Below are 18675 nucleotides of genomic sequence, written 5' to 3' on the forward strand. Positions count from 1 at the left end.
CCTTGCTGAACCATACAGGAGCGTACAACAAAGCAATAAATTTGTAGAAGACATGCTTTATTGGAACCCCAGTGTTTGCGTGAAAGCACATTAAGTATGTTCAGAGATAGGAAAGCTTTCTTTTTAACTCGTTTATGTGAAGCAGGAATGCAAGTTTTTTGTTGAAAGTTATGCCAAGAAATATGTGTTCAATTTTTATTGGTAATTCAGTTTCATTCAGGTGTAGTATGGGATCTGTCTGTAAGCCTCGTTTGAGTGAGAAAAGGATGACCACTGTTTTCTGTGGAGAAAAGCACAAACAACTTCTGTCCGCCCATGTTGCCAGTTTATTTACAGTCAACTGTACTTGTCTTTTGCATGTTGATATGATGGAGGATGTGGAAGCTATCTGAAGATTGTCTACATAGACAATACATAATGGACCTTGGGATTATTTTGCTAAAAGAATTCATCTTTAGAATAAACAGTGTTGAGCTTAAAATACACCCCTGAGGAACCCCATTATCTTGAATGAAATTCCTCGAAAGAGTTGAACCTAGGCGTACATGAAACAAATGGTTAGAGAAGACAAGTGTTAATGTGGAATAAACAAGATTTCATTCACTCATTACACAACGTGAAGTATATTTAAATTAACAGATTAACTAACCATTAACATCCACCTGAGAGGAGGCACACAACTACAAAGGAAATCTACACAGTTTTTTTAATTCTTTGCAGCGGAAACAAAATTCACCCTGGTCTAGGGTTTAACTACAAAGTTTCTGAGAAGGCTGTCTACCTTTCATTTGCAGCCGTATTACTGTGTTCAGATGAATGCTAGTGAGTAATTGCTCAATGAATTTCATAAATGCTCAATACTTTTGTAAAAGGCAGTATGCTACGAGAGTATGAGACAGAGGTGCTGAGAATGTGACAAAACTGCAACTGATAGCCTACATAATAGAGCTTAGTACTACACCTTATTTTGACACACAATTTGAAATAAAGTCCCACACTGCACTGTGACTACTGATAATCACCTTATTTGCAAGAAATTGTGTATAGGTATGAGTGAATGCAAACAAAGCATGCTCGCATTCACTCACATTCAACTCACATTCAGCCTAGCACCAAACGAGAGACATAGTGCATGCATGAGGAGCAGTATCGCCAATATGGTCAAGAATGAATACATCACAGCATTTTGACAAGTTTATACAACCTTTGAGCAGGAACAAAGCTAGCTGCTGCATGAAAAATTACCAACCAAACGGCATAGAAAAACTAAAGTGAAAGAGACTATAACTCAAGTTCTTAGTATGTTGTTTTTAGTACAGTCAAATAGCTGAACCCTTCGCTATTACCTCCCTGTTTTTATCAATGCTAAAAGGTGTTCCTTTGGATAGAAAATGTGGTATTGAGAAAAGAAAATGTGGTATTGAGAAAATGATCTTGTATTTCACACCACAGTGGTTCACTCATGACTTCACGAATTTTTGCTCTATGCTTGGACCAAACACATGTGGTGACTATAACGGGGCTTCTTGTCATTTTTATTCCTTTTGCACTTCATGTTATTTACACACCACTCTAAAATTACTAGCCCAAGCAAACAATAAGTTTGCTGTTTAACCATGTTATGAACTATTACTTTCTACAAACAACAAACAAAGCTCAGCCAATGACTTTGCTCACTGAAAATTAGTAACTCGTAGTGTGGGGAATGTTTACCCGAGTGATTGCAGGTACTTGATGCTTATGGAATTTTATCTGTTAGTAAAACCTTTTTTTGGTGAAATCTGTTTGAACAACATCCTTGAAAGGCAATCCATTAATATAGACTGACTCATAATTTGGATTTATAGTCTCTTTAAAGAAACTTCAGCCAGCATCCCAAAGCAATTTATGCAAGCACATACCGTAACCTCGGTTCCACAGTGTACTACAGGCTCACAAATTGGCTCAGCCAGGTCACGAGGGAGTGAGCCTGTCGTGTCACATGATACTGAGATGTATGAGTACGAACCTCTTGCATAGGGATCAGAGAACCATTTGCTCCTGCCAACAAGAAATTGAATGTGCACAGGTTTCAGCATGGGCAATATATCTGAATTCAGTATGGGTACAAAAATACATCCAGTCAGCACTCTTCAAAGTCAAGCTCAAATAGTTTTTATAGGGACACTGAGGACAAATTGATAGGGTCCCACATTCTAATCACCAAGAGACCATGCTAACCGAAAACGGAGATTTTGAAATTTTATACTAGAAAAGGCCAAAAAATGAAATAAAGGTGTCGCTATCAGTACCCTATTTCACAATAAAATGCGTACGTCGACGTATTCGGGCGTAAATTCCACAGGCTACACTACAGCGGCATTCACTTCAACACAGTGGCAACCAGTCCTTTTCAGTAAGGACGTCGCAAGTTAATTGACTGGTGGGAAAATTTTCGAGTCCAGTTTTCTGAGCTATAAATGCGGCTTTTGTTGCCGGACAAATGTCAACATAACTAAAAAGAGCCAGAGAATCAATCTTTACTGGGAACTATAATTAGATGGAGGTGTCCTCAGTGTCCCTTTAAGGAACAGGACAAATGATTGCAGCTATGTAGTCATAACTGGAACTAAACTCTATCATCCCATGGCATGTTCCAAGTGCTAAATTTTCTAAAATATCCACACGAAATATCCGTATGAAGTGGCCATTTCAGAAACGCTTTGGATTCTGAATTACTAGATATTTAACCAGTGTGCGTGACACAAGCAGAAAAAGCTTAGTTCACATGGTCACAGTCACATATTAGGCAATTCCTTGAATACTGTTTCAAGCTCACTTACAGACAAACCCCAACGTTTTACTTTTTTTGGGTTGCACTTTAGCCTTTTTCAAAAGCTAGTGCTGGAGGCACAGACTGAAGTGGCTGACAAAGCAGAGAGAAAACTACATAAGATCTCATCTCGATACGCCTAGACAATCAAGCTTTTCCAAGGGTATCCTCCTATAAGGTGCTCAGAATGCATTTACACATCAAAAACATTACCACCACGGTAAAACAAGCCATAAAAACATGCCAGCAAGCGATTCACTTAGTCTGGCAGGTGGTCAAACGCCAAGCCGGCCTGAGTGAATCACGAGCAATACAACTTGCGCACACACTGGCCCTGAATAAGATCCTCTACTTTGTTCCCTACCTTTCCCTTATGCAACAACACACCCTATAACTCTCCTCTGCCCTAAATACTCCATATGAGGCCTCCCTCCAACTCCCCGTCCACACATCTGACCAGAGGCTTTATGACACGGGTCTCTTCCTCCCTCTCCAGTTCTTCATCAATCTCCACTGGAGAAGACAGGCTGTCCGCCTGTCCGCCCAAGAAACACATGGTTTCAGGGAAATAAATCCGCCCCGCAGGCCCAGTGCCCCCAGGTTTGCCGACTCGTAAGTTTCCACATGTGTGGATGGTTGCTAAACATATTATTAGATCAGAATTTGACGAAATTTGGACGTAGCAGCTGGGAATAAAAATTAAATAACTCCATTGGACATTTTTATTGTTCGCAGTTTCGAATATATGAGCTGTAGAAAATTGTATGAACCGAAAACATGTCTATAAGATTCTACTGTAGTTCTTGTCATCTCCTGGTAGCTTAACAACTGCAGCACCAAAGTATTGGCTAGTAATATTAGTTGATTGGAATACTCTGGATAAACACAAGTTTCACCGTTAATTCTAATTCAGACACCCAGGTTTTGTAACAACAAAACATCATGAAGGCAAATTTCACTCGCAGGCACATAATGTAAGAAATGCATCTTTTGTGCTTTTCGTTGTTTATGATGCACTGCAACTAAATAAGAGCAGTTGAGCTCAAACTAAAGCCATCTCAACAAGTATTAAAACCAGAAGTAGTTCCTCACTGGTTGGTGTTTCTTACTGGTTAGCGTTCATGATAAAATGTTGTGTGGATATACAGGATTAGGGAAAGTAAATACAAAGTGCAATGCTCTATCCTCAAGTGCTTGCATTCTATCAACCTGTTCCTTAATGCAACAAACATGTTGCAAGTATAAATACTAATTAAAATCCTCAAGAGACCCAGGTATTGTTATTAGATTATGCCAAAGCTGGTAAGATTTCTACCTTTGTTTCTAGCCTAAATATGCAATTAAGAATACACCAGGTGTTTCAGGGAAGACTTTCAAAAATTAAAGAAAATAGGCTTTTTGAGGTAAAAATATGGCTTCTGCAGCATAGTATTGCCAGTATTGGCAGAAAACGGAAACTGGGTGAATTGTCTTAATTATTAAGCTGGTTAACTAATCTGATAACTTTAACTAACACAGATAAGAAACTGGTTCAATTAGAGATTTGTGGCCGGCCATTAGTAATAGCCATATCAGTTTTTCGAATTTTGAAAACGCGATTTACCCTCGCTGCTGTGGCTTGACAAAATTTGGCTGCATCGTACGAAAATACATGCGCTTTCGGAAGCATGTAGGCAAAGCAACCCCTCCAATGAACATAACTAGTCAAAAAAGCCCAATTTTTTTCAGCCACAGTGTCAAGGGTAATCATGTTTTTGAAATTCTGAAAACAGATATGACTATTACTAATGACCGGCTACAAATCTCTAATTGCAACTGGGTGCCTAACTCTACTAGTTAAAAGTTAATTATTAAATATTAGTTAACCGGCTTACTACTTAAGGCGATTCACCAGTTTTCTGGTGTCTGCCAAAACTGGCAATACGATGCCACAAAAGCCATAGTTTTTGCCCCAAAAATGCCTATTTTTCAAAATGTTTAAAATGCTGAAAATGTTATAAAAGAGACACTTGAAATCTCAGATAACATTTTGAGCTACAAACAATTTCATAACTATTCCAGTCCACAAGTCCTCCCACATAACCTATGAATGGCATAATAAATTTGCAATACTCCACAGCATTTCTCCGACAAGGTCATAAGACAATTTTTGTGTAACTGTAACAAATTGTTGAGATGTTGGCAGCTATAGTATATGAGAACAAGCAGCATTGACATAAACCTAGATTTGAGTTCGTATGGGCCTTGAAGCACTCCGAGGATTGACAGCTTTGCCGGCAAATATGCACGTTCCAATTTCTACATCTAATAACGAGTAGCCCCTACTGCCTTGTGACAATGACTGACAAAGTAATAAATCAATAAACTGCACACTGTGGCAACAAAGAAAAATGGTCACGAGGTTGACAAATGACAAATGGAATGTCACATGCTAAGGCACAGTGCATGCTATGAGGCATTCCGTAGTTACAGGTTCTCATTTCTCAACCACTTAGTCTGCACCAAAATCTTAGTCACATGCTAAGGCACAGTGCATGCTATGAGGCATTCCGTAGTTACAGGCTCTCATTTCTCAACCACTTAGTCTGCACCAAAATCTTAGTATGAGGGAGTTTTTGCATCAATACCAGCATTCTCAGGTAACAGTTATACTGCCCATGCTCAATACACATACGAAACGCAGTTATAAAAGCTGTTAGTAGTCAAGCTGTTACAGTGTGCACTTGTGTTACTACCAGAATACTGAACATAAAAGTTTTCAAACTTTATGGGCTCAAGCTGCCCTGATTGTAAATAAATTGTGGGGTTTAATGTGCTGGGATACAAGTGGTGCTGTAGTGGAGGGCTTCGAATTAATTTAGACCACCTGGTGTTCTTTAATGTGAGCTGGCATCAAAGAGCACACTATTTTGCCCCCATGCAAACTTGGCCACCGCAGCCACGATTAAACCTGCGACCTTGGGGCCAGCAGCCGAACACCAAAGACACTGAGCCACTGCGGCAGGTTCTGTGCCCTGCTCGGGATTACATGATAATAGACAAATTCTTCAACCATGAAAGAAGAGCAGCCATTTCACATTAATAAAAAATAAACAATAAAAACAACCCTCTCAAAACCTAACTACACATGAATTCTTGCTCAGCTACAAAATAAATGTGACTAAGGATAAATCAGCACTTAGTATAAAAGCATGAATTTGCTAACACACTGCAACAGCCTCAGCCCGGTAGCATTCTGTAGTGGATAACTGTTGCAATACTCCGAATCCCACAGCAGCATCATATGTCATGCACTTGGCATTACGTACCGTTCAACCTCAGACGGTACAGGTAGATCTTTGTTCCCAAGGACATGGACAAGGACATTGTGGCAGCCGGTGCGCACGTCATCATCACTCAGCGTTTCCATGTACTTTGCTCCTTCTCCAGTTATCCATGCACACAACAGATTTGGCTGATGACGCACAGCATTGAATCTCCCTATGTATCTGAACCAAGAGGTATTGAGCTGGCTGTGTGTAACCCATACAGACATGTCCTGCAGAAAATCCATGGGTAAAAAATTCCTTGTACAAACTATATATGTGTCAAAAACCAACAATAATGGCAGGTAAAGAGACCAAGGATTGTGTGATACTGCATATTGCATGTGAATAGCATTAGCATTTCATTTATTTATTGATGCTGCAGAGTCGCTCGACTTAAAGTAGGGGTGAGCATGAAGTTAGGAAGTAAATTAGCATCATAAGCAAAAGGCATTATGCAGGAACTTCATTTAAGAACTTCCAATGTAATACAAAAATTGCACAGGCAACACTCTCAAATTAGCAACAAACGTTTCCACATTCGAGCTATCCACTACACACTTCAGTCATTTATTTAATTTGCTAATGGTTCCAGCAAAAAATGAGAATTTGAATGTGTTGCTGTATGCTCAATATTCTTGGACCATACTCACATTACTGTAACATGTGTTGACATGCAAAGCAGACCCTTTTCTCCATCTGAAGTCGTTTTTTTTGTTTCTTTGAATGTTAGGCAACAACTTGGAAGATACATATGCATATAGAGTACTTGATATGCCTCGCCAAAAGCCAAAAAATTACGTTTATTATGATGATGAACATGGCAGCAATCCTTCAAAATTTGTTCACATATAAAAACATACCAACAATAGTTCTTGACGTAAAGCTCTATAATGACGACCCAAACTTGAAATTAAGGACATCATATATGATAAAACTGCACAGCATCCATAATAAAAAGCATTTCAAAAAACTTGCTTCAGGTTTTCATTGCAAATACATTTCAAATCATAGCTTTTAAATGTGATACGTACTCATAGAAAATATGGTTCTTTATTAATAGTGCTGGCAGTTAAGCTTAATTTTAAATTTCCTTTGTTGTTGTGTTCGGATCAATGGCACATAAGGGGGGATGCGGGCATCAGAGGTAACATTTTTTTTTGCTCGCACAGAGGAATGAAATATGGCGTGCTTCTTCTAAAGTCCACTGAATGCTTAAATACGAAATTTCACTGAAATCTCATAAGCAGTTCTGGCCTTATAAATACTTATGTGCTTTATTGCTACACTAAACTTGCAGAAAGCCAGGTGTGACAACAAAACATGGTAGGAGCCTGCAGTTGCTCTTAAATTTTAGCCACAGGAATGGTTCATGCAGTGACATTCTCCAAATCTTTTTATCAAACTGATTTCTTTCTACACAGAATGTAATATCCATGCCTGCATAATACACTCATGTGTACTGACAAATCAGTGACAGATTTAAAGAAAGAGAAAATATAGGAATGTCACTGCATAAAGAACTGCATGAAAATCTGTGAAGTCGCTGTCGTGCTATGCTTTCTGCAAACAGGGCAGTCAGATCAAAAAACACTTTTGAGAAAACTGGCACAAAAGTTGTAAAAGCAGTTCATATCCATCAAAGTGCCTCAGGACTGTAATGTTCAGTGTCTGGCTGTGGGGGCCTTGTAGACACCTGATTCTGATGGGAGGAGAATTACAGTGAAACAAGCTTTCCGGTGATACCAATCTTGCTGCAAGCAGAAGTGCAAAAGCCGAGCTATTGCGCCTGAAAATCAGACATTTTCACTGAGATTTTAGACAGTTTTTTGTGACCTACGGTCACCCAAATATTTCTAGAAGTCAGTTCTGGGTTGCTTTTTTTGGGATGCGATTAAAAAGACCTTATAGATACCAAATCTGATGTTATCTAATGATTTCTATCGAGATTTGCATGGTTTAAAAGCCACGTCCCCCCGAAGTGGCTGACGCCGTTATGCACCAAACAAAAATTTCAATAATTAAATCGGCATCGGATGGTACTGAAAAAAGTTAATTTTTACAGCATGCTACCCTGAGAGAAGTGAGAGGCAGGCTTACATCATCCTCCACCTTGTTACCGCAGTGGTTGAACCCATCAAGCCACAAGACTTGGAACACGTCTCCAGGATTCCAGAAAGGCACATCATACTTAAGGAACACCTTGTTAACTGTACCAAAACCCAATGACCGGATAGCCAGCATTTTCTTCTCAGGAAGCGGTGGCTCAAACATGCGGGAGGCATGTGCCTTAAGGCATCCTAGTGGCAGAGTAACAAATACATGATCCGCTTTAAAAACGGAGCCATCTTCGCAGGTCACAGTAATCACTGGCTTGTTGCTACCCAGGGGAACAGCTGCAAAAGAAGTCTTCAGGTGACTTTGCGACTTCTCAGTAATATTGCAGTTGTTCGAAGTAAGGGGTGCTACTGAGGTCGTCACATTTGTCACACATTTCCCCAGTTGCAGCCACTCGGAAGGAATACCTTGCAAAATAAGTTCCACAAACTTTTGATAGCCATGCTTGAGCTCGGTCACAATGTTCCCATCACATTCATGGTACTGCCCAAAAAACAAGGCAGAGACGTCTGTCAGGGAGCTACAGCCCTGAATTTCTTGCTGCAAGCGCACAGCCCAGTCATAGCAGGCCTCAACTAGCTTGATCTCATCCTCGCTGAAACTGTTCTTGCTTATATACTCAAGCAGGCTGTGGCGTAAGAAGTGACCAACAGACTTTTGAAAGACACCTGGCATACTGTCTCGTCTGCCACTCGTCGACATCTTCTGGCACCTGTCCAGTGCCTCTAAAACAATTGAGCTGACTTCTGTGGCCACATGACCTTGCTCTTTAGTAAGCTGGGCCCAGGTGTAGAAATGTTCCAAGTAGTATGGGCAGTCGTGGTCGACCAATCCGTTTTCGTTGGCAAGATGAAAAACTGCATTTCCGTCCTGTCCATGGATCCATTGGGCTCCACACTCAATGTAGCTGTCACCTTCACAGAGGAAAATACGCAAGTGCCAATCAGCGTGCATTCACAATGCATCATAGACGAGCATGAAAATGTCTTAGTAAGTAATCAGAAATGCTTAAAAACTTATGAAATGTGAAACGAAGGCAAAAATGAGATAGATTACAGGGGCCAGTTTGATACGGAGAGTAGCAATAAGTATATAAGAGGACAATAGTAGCAAGCGATAAAATAAGGTCAGAAAAATGCCGGTCGTCACGCTTACAGTGGATACGAGCGGCATGGCTACATAACGAAACAGGCAGCGTCTTGGGGCGCTCTTCCCAGTGAAAATAGGCTTTATTTCGACTGCAACACGCTTCCGCAGGTCGCGTAGCGTTTCCAAATTCGCCTTAGGCCCGGCTGAAGTGATAGGCGCCGCTTTATAGTAGATGCGCCGTGAATGGGTGCGCGACACGCCCCTCGTAAACAGCGAGCAAACTACCAGCTACGTCGCAATCGCTCGTCAGCCGTGTGATAAGTATACGTGAGCGGGCTCCTGATGACTTCAGTTCAACCTCACTCCCAGCTCTAGTCTTTTAGAGACAGCGTTCATTCCAAAGGCTCGCAAATGTAAACGTTGATTCAAGAGCCGTGTAACAGCGCATTAGTAAAAACACACTGCCATCGCAAACTTGGCACTGTTTGGGTCTTTAGCTTTCTTGCGCGCTCATTTGAAACGATCGGTTTGCATGCTCAAGAAAGATACAAAGACGACTGCGCGACAAACAATGACCTAAGAAGAGCAACAACAGAAGAGCTTGGATTAAAAAGTTTACAGGAAAAGACTCACCGAAGGGTTTTGAAAACGTCCTACCACCAGGTCGATCTCTGGCTTCAAGAATGGTGACATTTCTAAAGCCGTGCGCAAATAGGCGATTAGCCGCTGTCAGACCAGCAACACCAGCACCGATAATCAAAACTTTTGCACTGATTTCGTAGCGACCGCCCACCTCAAACAGTTCTTCCGAAGAAGCCATCCCGGCCTCATCCACGATTCATCACCTCAGTTAGCTCAGCCGTCGGCTCCGATCGCCCCAATCCGAAACACGCCCATAGTGGCCAACTCAACCCGAACCAATGAAGGGCTCCATGGGGGAAGGGAAACCAGGAAAACATTCTTTCCTCCACGCATGGTCCATTACAGAAAGAGGAGGTTGTGACGTTGCGACATGCTGCAAGCCCGTGATAGCATTGCGAGCCCTGCAAGCGCACGAAAGAGCTACAGATTTCTCTATCTTGAGTAGGTTTCTAGAGGAGGAGGAGGAGGAGGAGGAGTAGGGATCCGTTCCCGTCGAAAGAGACCGAGAGATTATCCAAGTTCACGCCATTCTAGCAAAAAGAATTAAGGTAACCAAAGAGGGGGAAATGAAACATTTGAACTGAAACTGTGTAATCGACGTTTGCAATCAACGGCTTCCGGAACCTCTCTCCTTCAAAAACATCGACCCTGAGATATGAGTCGTTTAAATAAGTGTTCTGGGGCAGGGGTAAAACTAATTCCACTAAAAAAAAAAGAAGAAAAAAACAATGGGCCTAATTGTGCATTCCAGTTGGTTCCAACTGGACCCAGTTAAAAGGAACAGGAATGGGTCCTTTTGTTTTCCCCAGTTCCAATTGGGCATCACAATTGGCTCTGCCATGGGCCACCAGACTGGTTCCCCAGGTTCTAATGTTCTAATTCTAATGGGTGAGGTACCTTTCCAGAATCAGCGCAGATGATCATAGGAAAGTATGCTAACGCTACTTCCGGTTTCAACTTTTTCCCCCAGCTGCTCGCTTGCTTCACGGCAATCGCTATTCTTATACTAAGTTATTTGCACAACAACATCGATCACTGACACTGATTGTAGTCATCGCAAGACCACGTGACCTCTACTGTGCTCTAGCTGCTTCGTAGCGTGTTCTCACAGTTTTCGCATGAAATGCTACCGAAGTAACGTTACGTACTAATGGTACGAGGCTTTTGAAGCGAAAGCTTAACTACGCTAGGTAAAGCAGATTTCGCCGTGCGTTGCCGGTTGACCTTCAAGTGAGTCAGAGGTCAAGCGTGGCTAGGCCTTATCATATGTGGTCCACCATGGTGTCGCACCACTTGACCTCTGGCCTTTAACCTTTGATTTTTCGATTCCCCGGTAGAGGGCGGTCGAATAGGCCGCAGCGTTCATTGGGTGACGAACCTCTCGCGATGAACCATTGATTTATTTGCCACCTGTCAGGGTAGCAGGGTGGGCGCGCTGCCTATCCAGTTGGCGGAACGCACTCAGCGTTACAGACGCCAAGCCGCGTCTACTTGCCCGATACACCACAGCTTTCGGTCGCTCTCTAACCAGGTTCAACAGCAGTTAAACCACTGCTAATTTTTTTATGTGTATGCAGTGCGGTGTGTTGAGACGCGCTGTGAGCACAGTGGCATGAATGGATAGTTTGCTATAGCTCACTGGCAGCCTGTATTTACACGTACGCTGTGAGGAAAATACGTACATATGCCACCTGCTGAACTGTGCACGTTTCAGCCCTTCGCAGCACGGCGAAAAAAAAAAAACATACGTAATAACCAACGCGTTAAGCTCAAACGCACGTGAAACCGACTGTCATGCATAAGCAGAACAGCCAGCTTACACTGGCATATATAACCACGGCTTCTGCGCTGAAGACACGTTCATACCCAGCACGCGCTGATCTGGAGTAGCATCAGGTCAACAACCAGACAGACCTCTCCTGTTTGATTAAAATCTCTCTCCTCCTCCTTCCGATGACGCTGTACAGTGAGTGATGTCTCAGCACAAAAAAAAAAATAGCACAATTAAGACTGCTTACGAGGAGGAACGCGAAAGCATGTGTTTTGAGGAACGGAAAGGGCGCAGTAGCTCTCAAATCTCGACATCTCGGTGAACACCTCAACCGCGCAGCATGCAACTGAAGGTGCATGTGTCATCGGTCCGAACCCCTGTCTCAAGCTAGCCGCCAACATGACTAAAACATGCATGCTATATACAAAGGGAAATGCTATGACACCACCCGGAATGCTGTACGACGAACGGTTGCTGACAATTTTGGTGAATCCCATCGATGTCAACCAGTGATGACGCCGCTGGGATTTCGTCTGCAGCTGCGATATCACCCGCCGCGGTGGCTCAGTGGTTAGGGCGCTCGACTACTGATCCGGAGTTCCCGGGTTCGAACCCGACCGCGGCGGCTGCGTTTTTATGGATGAAAAACGCTAAGGCGCCCGTGTGCTGTGCGATGTCAGTGCACGTTAAAGATCCCCAGGTGGTCGAAATTATTCCGGAGCCCTCCACTACGGCACTTCTCACTTCCTTTCTTCTTTCACTCCCTCCTTTATCCCATCCCTTACGGCGCGGTTCAGGTGTCCAACGATATATGAGACAAATACTGCGCCATTTCCTTTCCCCCAAAAAACCAATTATTATTATTATTATTATTAGCTGCGATATCTGTTGCTCATACCAGAGTCGTCGCTTCGGCTGATGCGCTTTTACCCGCCGCGCGTCATCACTTTGGTGCGACACCATCACTATAAATTTTGCGTCCTCAGTGGTTAGGGCGCTCGACTACTGATCCGGAGTTCCCGGGTTCGAACCCGACCGCGGCGGCTGCGTTTTTATGGAGGAAAAACGCTAAGGCGCCCGTGTGCTGTGCGATGTCAGTGCACGTTAAAGATCACCAGGTAGTCGAAATTATTCCGGAGCCCTCCACTACGGCACCTATTTCTTCCTTTCTTCTTTCACTCCCTCCCTTATCCCTTCCCATACGGCGCGGTTCAGGTGTCCAACGATATATGAGACAGATACTGCGCCATTTCCTTTCCCCAAAAACCAATTATTAATTATTATCATCCTGCCACGTCATCTCGCAAGCTGGCGGCCCGGGTATGATTCCCACCTAGGCCCCAAGTTTATTTTCTTATTTTTATTCTAATGTCTCATGACTTTAACTACATGACTCATGACGTCATATGACCGATGACGTCATATATTTAGTGACGTCACAGGGGACCAACTTCCGGCGACACATTTTGCGGACACTTCCGGCGTCAACGCAGCCATTTAGTGCTTTCGCATTAATAAATGAGCGAAAAAAAACGTGCACGCATGCACGGCGATTGCTAAGCAAAAAGTAGTGTGTGGGAGAAAATTGGTAGAGGAAGTAGCTGGCATACGATTTTCTCATGATCCTTTGCGTTCCCCTCGAATAAGCACCTCGCCTATTGGTCTATTGGCGGTGCACATGTGGTGCTCGTGCTCAATCTGAACGAGCCGCAGGTCATGCTAGGTGCTCCAACTTCCGTGTCGTTCGGCAAGATGCACTTGTGCGACGTTGTGCTTGAAATACGGCGCTGTCAAGCTTGGATGTGTTAGTACGCGCGAATGAAGTAAAGAAAAAAGGTCAGCATGCTCTATGTGCATTATTATGTCTTCGACGTTCAGTATTCGAATAAAGGGCGAAAAAGCGCTACAAGTGCGCACGTTTCGGCGTGCGTCGTTTGTTCACGCTGAAGTTAAGGCAATGGTTTAGGACGCTTCATTCACTCGCTAAAAAGTTCGCCTCTTGTTACTGATATAGTGGGGTTGCTACATTTTTCTCTAACATATATTAGAGTAAAAATTTCCTAGAGGTCTCGCGCTATCAGGAGCTGAATATATTTGATCTGCCAGCAACTGTAGCCTAGCATTATGTACGAAAAAAATGAAAAGAAAAAAAGATTTTTGAGGAAAAGAAATGGCACAGTAATTGTCTCACATATCTCGGTGGACACCGGAACCGCCCCGTAAGGGAAGGGAGGAAGGTGGGAGTGAATATAATAATAATAATAATAATAATAATAATAATAATAATAATAATAATAATAATAATAATAATAATAATAATAATAATAATAATAATAATAATAATAATAATAATAATTGGTTTTTGGTGGAAAGGAAATGGCGCAGTATCTGTCTCATATATCGTTGGACACCTGAACCGCGCCGTAAGGGAAGGGATAAAGGAGGGAGTGAAAGAAGAGAGGAACAAATAGGTCCGTAGTGGAGGGCTCCGGAATAATTTCGACCACCTGGGGATCTTTAACGTGCACTGACATCGCACAGCACACGGGCGCCTTAGCGTTTTTTCCTCCATAAAAACGCAGCCGCCGCGGTGCGTTTTTATGGAGGAAAAAACGCTAAGGCGCCCGTGTGCTGTGCGATGTCAGTGCACGTTAAAGATCCCCAGGTGGTCGAAATTATTCCGGAGCCCTCCACTACGGAGTGAAAGCACTATTGCGCTTTTTGTAGCAGGTGGCTGCGGCGGCGAAGCTCTAGAGCTTGTCATGCAAATTCTTGGAGGACTTTCGCCACTTTTTCTACACCCGCCGCGCCGGCTCAGTGGTTAGAGCGCTGGGCGACTGAGCCTACGACTCGGGTTCAATACCGGCCGCATTTCGATGAAGGCGAAGCGCCAAAGGCGCTTGCGTGCTGTGGAAAGTCCGATTCCCAGGTGGTCGAAATTAATCCAGAGCCCTTCGCTACGGCGTCCCTCAGAGCTAATGTGTCGCTTCGTTGCCTGCGAGCAAGGTACACCGCGTTTCAGTTGCTGTGCTAAAATTGGCATATTCGGTACGTTAAGTTCTTCGTATAGAAAGTCTGTGTACTCACCAGTGCACAACCTTAGCTAGGCGCACAATCTGCTTTTTTGTCGGTACATGCCCCTGCCAGAACTGCTTGTGTTCAATATTTGCTATAATTTATGGCATAATTACTGCAGAAACTGGCATGCTAATTAAACAACTGTCTCAAGCAACTGAATTTCAATTCAACTGTAATGAAAAAAGTGCAGCTGCATGACAAGTGTGTTGCATTTTCAGCACTACTGTTTTCTTTCTGAATGCACGAATATGCCTCAGCAAACATGCAACGAAACTATGTGGAAGAATGCGCGTCAAGGGTCTCGGTGGGCTAGTGACACAGCAGCTATGTCAACGTCCACTCACTGAGGCTTTGGTACATGCGAGAGAACCGCGCTCACACACAGAATTAACCGAGCATAAATATGCAATGCAATGCATTTCAGAGAATTCATAGAGGTGCGGGGCACTACATGCCTTTTATATATACTATAGTACGTTACAGCTCTGAATGTTAAGAATTCCTGTTCTTGATTTCCTAGTGCTGGTTGCTACATTGTGTAGATGAGAAAAAAAACAGTACTAAAGTAAATTCTTTGTTTTATGGCGTCTCTTGAAACCTTCGGTAGCTTCAGAATGTAAAATCAATGTTGCTTCACATCAAGGCAGATGAGACCCTGTAGCATTTGCTGTTGTGTACTTTGTGCTGAGAGCCTAGTCGAAAGAACCGCCAATGACCCGTCTAGGGACAGACGTCCTCAATGGTTAGCACCTCAGCTGTTAATGTATGTGTAGAGAAATGCGGAAATGCATTGTATGCAAAGTTTTCAAGGTATCGTAGTTAAGTAATAGCACTAACAGCTAAGCAAAAGATAAACTTGCCTTGTGTTTTTCCTAATGAAAACCTAAAGTCAAAGCAAGGCACTAAAGCCTGCGCCCAGCTTCGCTATAGGCAGCAAAAACAAAGTCAGGCACAAGGACAAGACAGAGAGACCGCAGTCAAAAGCAGAACTATAGTTCTTGACATCGGCAGCCCTGTTGCTGAATTGCGAAAGAAGTTTTACGCGACAGCGTATACAGCTCATTCGGTCGAAAAGCAGTCGGCGTAGTACTAGTCGCCCCGCCGCGGTGGCTCAGTGGTTAGGGCGCTCGACTACTGATCCGGAGTTCCCGGGTTCGAACCCGACCGCGGCGGCTGCGTTTTTATGGAGGAAAAACGCTAAGGCGCCCGTGTGCATGTGCGATGTCAGTGCACGTTAAAGATCCCCAGGTGGTCGAAATTATTCCGGAGCCCTCCACTACGGCACCTCTTCTTCCTTTCTTCTTTCACTCCCTCCTTTATCCTTCCCTTACGGCGCGGTTCAGGTGTCCAACGATATATGAGACAAATACTGCGCCATTTCCTTTCCTCCAAAAACCAATTATTATTATTATTAGTACTAGTCGGCACCGCTTGACGGAAATAATCGGGGGCTGCGTAAAAAAAAAATCGGATCACGGTAATCTGTGGTTCTAGAGATTGATGATTGATAGGTGTGTGATAGGCGATGACGAGTAAATGAAATTATTGTAAATAATTGACTAATTAAAGAAATGAAAAAAAAGGAAAAAGGGGGGTTCAAAGGTGTCAAACTGCTCAGAATGAAAAAAAAAAACAATGTTTGATGATGGCTAAAAAAAATAGAGTGTGTAATTGAAGTATTAATTAATTGAAACAATTAAAAATGAAAAATGCGTCCAAAGGTGTTTCCAACGGGTAAGGCGTCGCGCCGAACGGGCGGTGGCGTCCGTGGACTCCCTGGCAGCGCTGCAACACGCTGTCGCGTTCCACTCTTGAAGGCGAAGCTTAATACGTCCTCCAATTTTTTTAGCTGCTAATGGGAAACTTTTCTTGTTGTGTGGGTACACATCTGATATAACGTTTTCCTTGCAAGAACTTTTGCAGCAATTTTTTTTGTCATGTAATAAATGAGCTTAATGCAAGAGGTCGGAGTGAGGGATAGTGAATTATAATAAATGGAATGGTAGAGCATCCAAAAATTTTGTATCGGCTTTTCTAGCCCACGTACAGGAGCTCGGTGCGAGTTGTTTTCAGGATATTTTACAGGTTCCTTTTTAAGCCTTGCAGACTGTTGAACCAAAAGCATTTCCACCGGGTATTAGTTTTGGCGTTAGCATTGCTGCATAGTATGCACGTTAATGTACTTTTGTTAACCATTTCTCAGACATTGGCGATACCAAAAAGTTCGGAATGTCTGTGAACACAGTGTGTTCCTTGGCTTTTTAAAACCGGTACTTTTATAGCATAATTATTATTCTTGATACTTGTGGACCCCGCGGCCATTAGACCAGCCTTCGCATTCACTGCAGCATCTTGCACTTCTTGAAATCGCCAGCGACCCTCTCAGTTATGATTCCGGATGGAAACGTGTGCTTGGAGTATACGTTACCACCATTTTTAAGTGATCTTGCCTTGCGAATGTGAAGGGAGGCGTGGGGAATCACAAAAAAAAAAAACATTTCGCGAAGAAAGAAGCCCCTTTCTGCCAGCACCTGGTTACCTCCCTGAAGCAAATCCAGGAGATCTTTGAAATGACAAAAACATTGAAAGCGTTCAGTGCAGTATACCAAACGTGCAAAGCGTCACATGCATATGTAATCTGTAGATGTAGACATTTACTTCATATGCTTCAGCACCTAGCAGTTTGCAAGTGATACTTTGCTGCACAGCAAGAATTCATTTGTAGAACATTTGTCTGAGATGCAAGGTCTCCTGCGTGCTGTACAATGAAAGGTGAAAAACGTGTTGGCTGCTGCTCTTTTAAAGATATATGTTAGCCTGAGTTGAAGTGAAACTTTTCATTAACTGACTGACTCAGTATGAATTAAAACAACTGTGGTAAACAATTCTTGTCACTTTCCAATGCGATCACCTTGTCCGCCATCCTCCGTCTCCGCACACAGGACACGAAGGAACATTACTGCACCATGTGGGTCCACACAAACAGGAAACTTTAACGTAGCACAGTTTTTTTTTTAATTTGTGGTATCGATCAATGGCCTCGGATCCCACCGACGGCGTGGTTGTTCTTAAAGCGTTAGTTTTTATTAGCTAGTTCTTCAATTTCGTGCCGTCGTCGTTAGTGTCGGCATCCGCAGTGCCATCTGCCACATCCCGCCTGCCACCTGCCTCGGTTGGCAGGTGGCTTGTCATACCCGCCTCCTTTGACGATAACCTTCCGCCTCCCACGGTAACCCCCCTTCTCCTCCTCCTACCAGGGCAAATACCCTCCATGTGGTTTCCGTGGCAACCACCCACCGATTTATTGCGTTCTCGCCACCCCCACCTCCTTCCACAGCAACCCTGCGAAGTTTCGGTGAAAGCTGTATAGTATTTGTTGTGGCCTTATGGCTGCGCCTGGGCGGATGCCAATGAGTGATTACTCCCTTATTACAAATCTGCTCAACCTTGGCCGCCGCCGCGGTGGCTCAGTGGTTAGGGCGCTCGACTACTGATCCGGAGTTCCCGGGTTCCAACCCGACCGCGGCGGCTGCGTTTTTATGGAGGAAAAACGCTAAGGCGCCCGTGTGCTGTGCGATGTCAGTGCACGTTAAAGATCCCCAGGTGGTCGAAATTATTCCGGAGCCCTCCACTACGGCACCCCTTTCTTCCTTTCTTCTTTCATTCTTCCCTTAACCCTTCCCTTACGGCGCGGTTCAGGTGTCCAACGATATATGAGAGAGATACTGCGCCATTTCCTTTCCCCTAAAACCAATTATTTATTTATATCAACCTTGGGGGATTCCCCTAGGCATTTGATATAACCCTCCTCCGGTAGGGGGTTCTTCAGCTCTCGCCATGCGCTTTTCCTTCCAGGGTAA

The 18675-nt window shown here is 43.5% G+C and overlaps 1 protein-coding gene across 2 annotated transcripts in view; it reads right to left on the reverse strand.

The window, feature by feature from the left end:
* Window positions 1–10388, reverse strand: part of LOC144111871 (uncharacterized) — a 23388-nt gene extending 13000 nt beyond the window's left edge. The window contains exons 1-4 of one of the 2 annotated variants that reach the window (XM_077644899.1): window positions 9958–10388; window positions 8218–9149; window positions 6121–6350; window positions 1902–2040 (exon numbers count right to left, since the gene is read on the reverse strand). In XM_077644899.1, coding sequence (XP_077501025.1) covers window positions 1902–2040; window positions 6121–6350; window positions 8218–9149; window positions 9958–10144 — 1488 coding nt within the window. In that variant the 5' untranslated portion in view covers window positions 10145–10388. The remainder of the gene's footprint in view (window positions 1–1901; window positions 2041–6120; window positions 6351–8217; window positions 9150–9957) is intronic. The other variant, XM_077644905.1, reaches the window with a different exon arrangement.
* Window positions 10389–18675: the final 8287 nt, after the last annotated feature.

This window comes from Amblyomma americanum, chromosome 1 (genome assembly GCF_052857255.1).
Source record: "Amblyomma americanum isolate KBUSLIRL-KWMA chromosome 1, ASM5285725v1, whole genome shotgun sequence".
Classification (NCBI taxonomy): Eukaryota; Metazoa; Arthropoda; class Arachnida; order Ixodida; family Ixodidae; genus Amblyomma; species Amblyomma americanum.